Consider the following 2,937-nt stretch of genomic DNA (forward strand, 5'->3'; position numbering starts at 1 on the left):
AGAAGCAGTTAGTTTGAAAAATTTCCTTTCCGGAAGACGATCGTATCAGGTATTCCTTTATCAAATCTTCTCAACCCATTTGGTTTTCATCTTAATGCATGTTGATATGTGATTATTTTGTTTTATAGTTTCATATTCGTTCCTTGTTTTGTTTTGGAAGTTTTTATTTTGCCCTAGTGATTGCATTTATGCATTTCTGTTGTTGTTGATCAATGTGAAAATTTTATGAAGTCTATTATGTTTGTCTAATAGATTGTTCAGAAAATGAGTTATTTTAGTGTCAAGATACACCATGGGGAGAAGTTTGGGTTTGATGGTGAACCTTTACCTATGTGGGGGGGGGGGGGGGTAAGACTTCGATAGTGGACTACTGTGATGAAGATAGGTGGAGTAGGTCCGAGGCCATGGAGATAGTGGTCGAACAGGGATATGTGGCAAAGAACATCACTGCAATGTTGTATAAGTCTCTGAAAGATAAAACAGATGTAGGACTGAGGATGCTTCACACAGACAAGGATGCAATGGACATGGCTAGATTTGAAATGAGGGATAATATGGTGGAGCTTTTTGTTGTTCACAAAGATGGTGCTACTGCTAGGAAAGGCTGCACCATTGAGGAAGTTGAAGAGATAGATGGTGATGAGGCTGCTGCACCCACTGCAGGGACTATTGGGCCTAGTCCAATTGTGCTGCAAAAGGCCCAATCATCTGCTCAGGTCAATGTGGGTAAGAAGCCCAAGGTGGTGACAGAAGCCCAAAATGATATGTTGGATGATGATGATGAAGAAAGGTCAGAGAGGTCAGATTTTTCAGGTGATGATGAATCTGAGGATGATGACTACCAGCCAGGGAATGATGATGAGGGAGACAGTGATGAACAATGGAGTGAAAACAGCTCTGGAGATAGTGATATGGAGGTTGCATTTGATGACAGCGATGATGATTGGAATGGTGATAGGGGTTTGTATGATGTTGATATCACAACTACGAAAGATTCTCAAAAGATGAAACAGAGTGTTCCAACTGAGAGCGTACAAGGAGAATTTAGTGGCAGTGTTAACAAGAAAAAAGAGCAAGTGGTGGATGCTGGACAAAGGGATGAAGATGATGGATATGAGAGTGAGGAGTTGTGGGATGTCCCTGTAAGTGATGATGAAGGGGATCCCTTGTTGAGGAAGTACCCGTTGTATAAGATTTTGAAGAATATGAAGGAGTATAAATGGGAGGTTGGGACAATATACGTAGATAGAAATGCTTTTAAGGAATGTGTAACTAGCTATGCTGTGCACAGTGGCAGAGGAATATGGTTCTCAAAGTGTGATAGCCATAGGTGCAAAGCTGTTTGCAAAGAAAGTTGCAAGTAGTTTGCTTACTGCCATAAGATGAAGAGAGAGGATACATGGCAATTGACCAGCTATTACAAAAAACACACATGCAGTAAGGCAACCAAGATTGGTATCATGAGTTCTCAGTGGCTGAGTAAGGCTTTTATGAAGAAGATCTGTGAGAACCCTAAAATCAAGTTGAGAACTTTGATAAGGAAGGCTCATAGCAAGTGGAATATTGATCTCACAAAGACCAAAGCTGCTAGAGTGAAGCAGCAAGCCTTGGATGAGATTAATGGTACTTATGGAGAGCAATATAGGAGGATTCATGACTATGCTGCCGAGTTACTGAGGTCAAATCCAGGTTCTACTATTCAGATACAAGTTGAGAGACCTCCTGAGTTTCAACTAGAGACACCAATTCCTGGTAAGGACATGAGACCACGATTTGAGAGGATCTATATCTGCTTGGAGGCTTGCAAACAGAGTTTCATGGTGTGCAGACCCATGATCGGCCTTGATGGATGCTTCATCAAGACTCCATACGGTGATCAACTTCTAACAGCCATTGGATGGGACCCCAACGATCAGATTTTGCCAGTTGCTTATGCTATTGTTGAAGTAGAGACAAAAGACTCGTGGAGATGGTTTTTGTTGAATCTGTGTGATGATTTGGAAGTTGATAAGATTAGATGGTATACATGAGCGACCAACAAAAGGTAACCCTCAATCTAAGCAGTACTTACCTGAACTTGTGTAATTGATTCTATCTTTAATTCATGTTGTGCTGTTATTAACTTGTGATGTTTTCAAATTCTGCTTGCAAAGGATTGATCCCTACCTTTGATGAGTTGCTGCCTGGCATAGATCACAGGTTTTGTGTCAGGCACTTATATAGCAATTTCAGAAAAAGGCTCCCAGGTGTTCAGCTAAAAATGATGATGTGGAAGGCTACAAAGGCAACATATGTCCAGGAGTGGGAGAGAAGGATGAAGGAGATTCAATTGGTTGATCAAGGAGCTTATAATCATCTCATGGAGATCCCTGCCAAGTATTGGAGCAAGCCCAGGTTTAATTATTTTCCTAGAGTTGATACACTTGTAAACAACATGTGTGAGTGTTTTAACTCTGTTATTGTAGAGGTTAGAGAGAAACCCATAGTGTCTATGTTAGAAGATATTAGGGTTTATCTAATGAATAGGTGGGCTGACAACAGACAAAGTATAGTTACATATGCTGGAGAAATTTTGCCAAAAATAAATAAGAAAATTGAAAGAGAGTTTGATAAGGGTGGGAAGTGGTTGGCCATTGATAAACCACTATTTTATGATTTATCTTGTATTCAATTGAGTGGTTTTTATTAACTCTTTACCCACTTATTCATACTATTTGCATGGTTTTATATTTCCTTCCTAATTATGTGTTTTGATTGAAAACATGCTTCTTTGATCTTATATTTTCTTATTATTAATCCTCTCTTATTACCATTAGATGTCTTGATATGTGTGTTAAGTGATTTCAGAGATTACATGGCAGAAATGGCTTGGAGGATGGAAAGAAAGCATGCAAAAGTGGAAGGAATACAAGAAGTTGGAGAAATTGCTAAGCTGTC

General features: G+C 39.6%; 1 protein-coding gene across 1 annotated transcript; it reads left to right on the forward strand.

The window, feature by feature from the left end:
• The first annotated feature begins 1,460 nt into the window (after positions 1-1,460).
• Positions 1,461-2,030, forward strand: LOC148550826 (uncharacterized). The gene has a single exon (XM_088494633.1). It carries the CDS (start codon positions 1,461-1,463, stop codon positions 2,028-2,030), a length of 570 nt encoding a protein of 189 aa, XP_088350759.1.
• Positions 2,031-2,937: the final 907 nt, after the last annotated feature.

This window comes from Arachis ipaensis, chromosome B7, assembly GCF_059453495.1.
Source record: "Arachis ipaensis isolate K30076 ecotype BB chromosome B7, ASM5945349v1, whole genome shotgun sequence".
In the NCBI taxonomy this organism is placed as follows: Eukaryota; Viridiplantae; Streptophyta; class Magnoliopsida; order Fabales; family Fabaceae; genus Arachis; species Arachis ipaensis.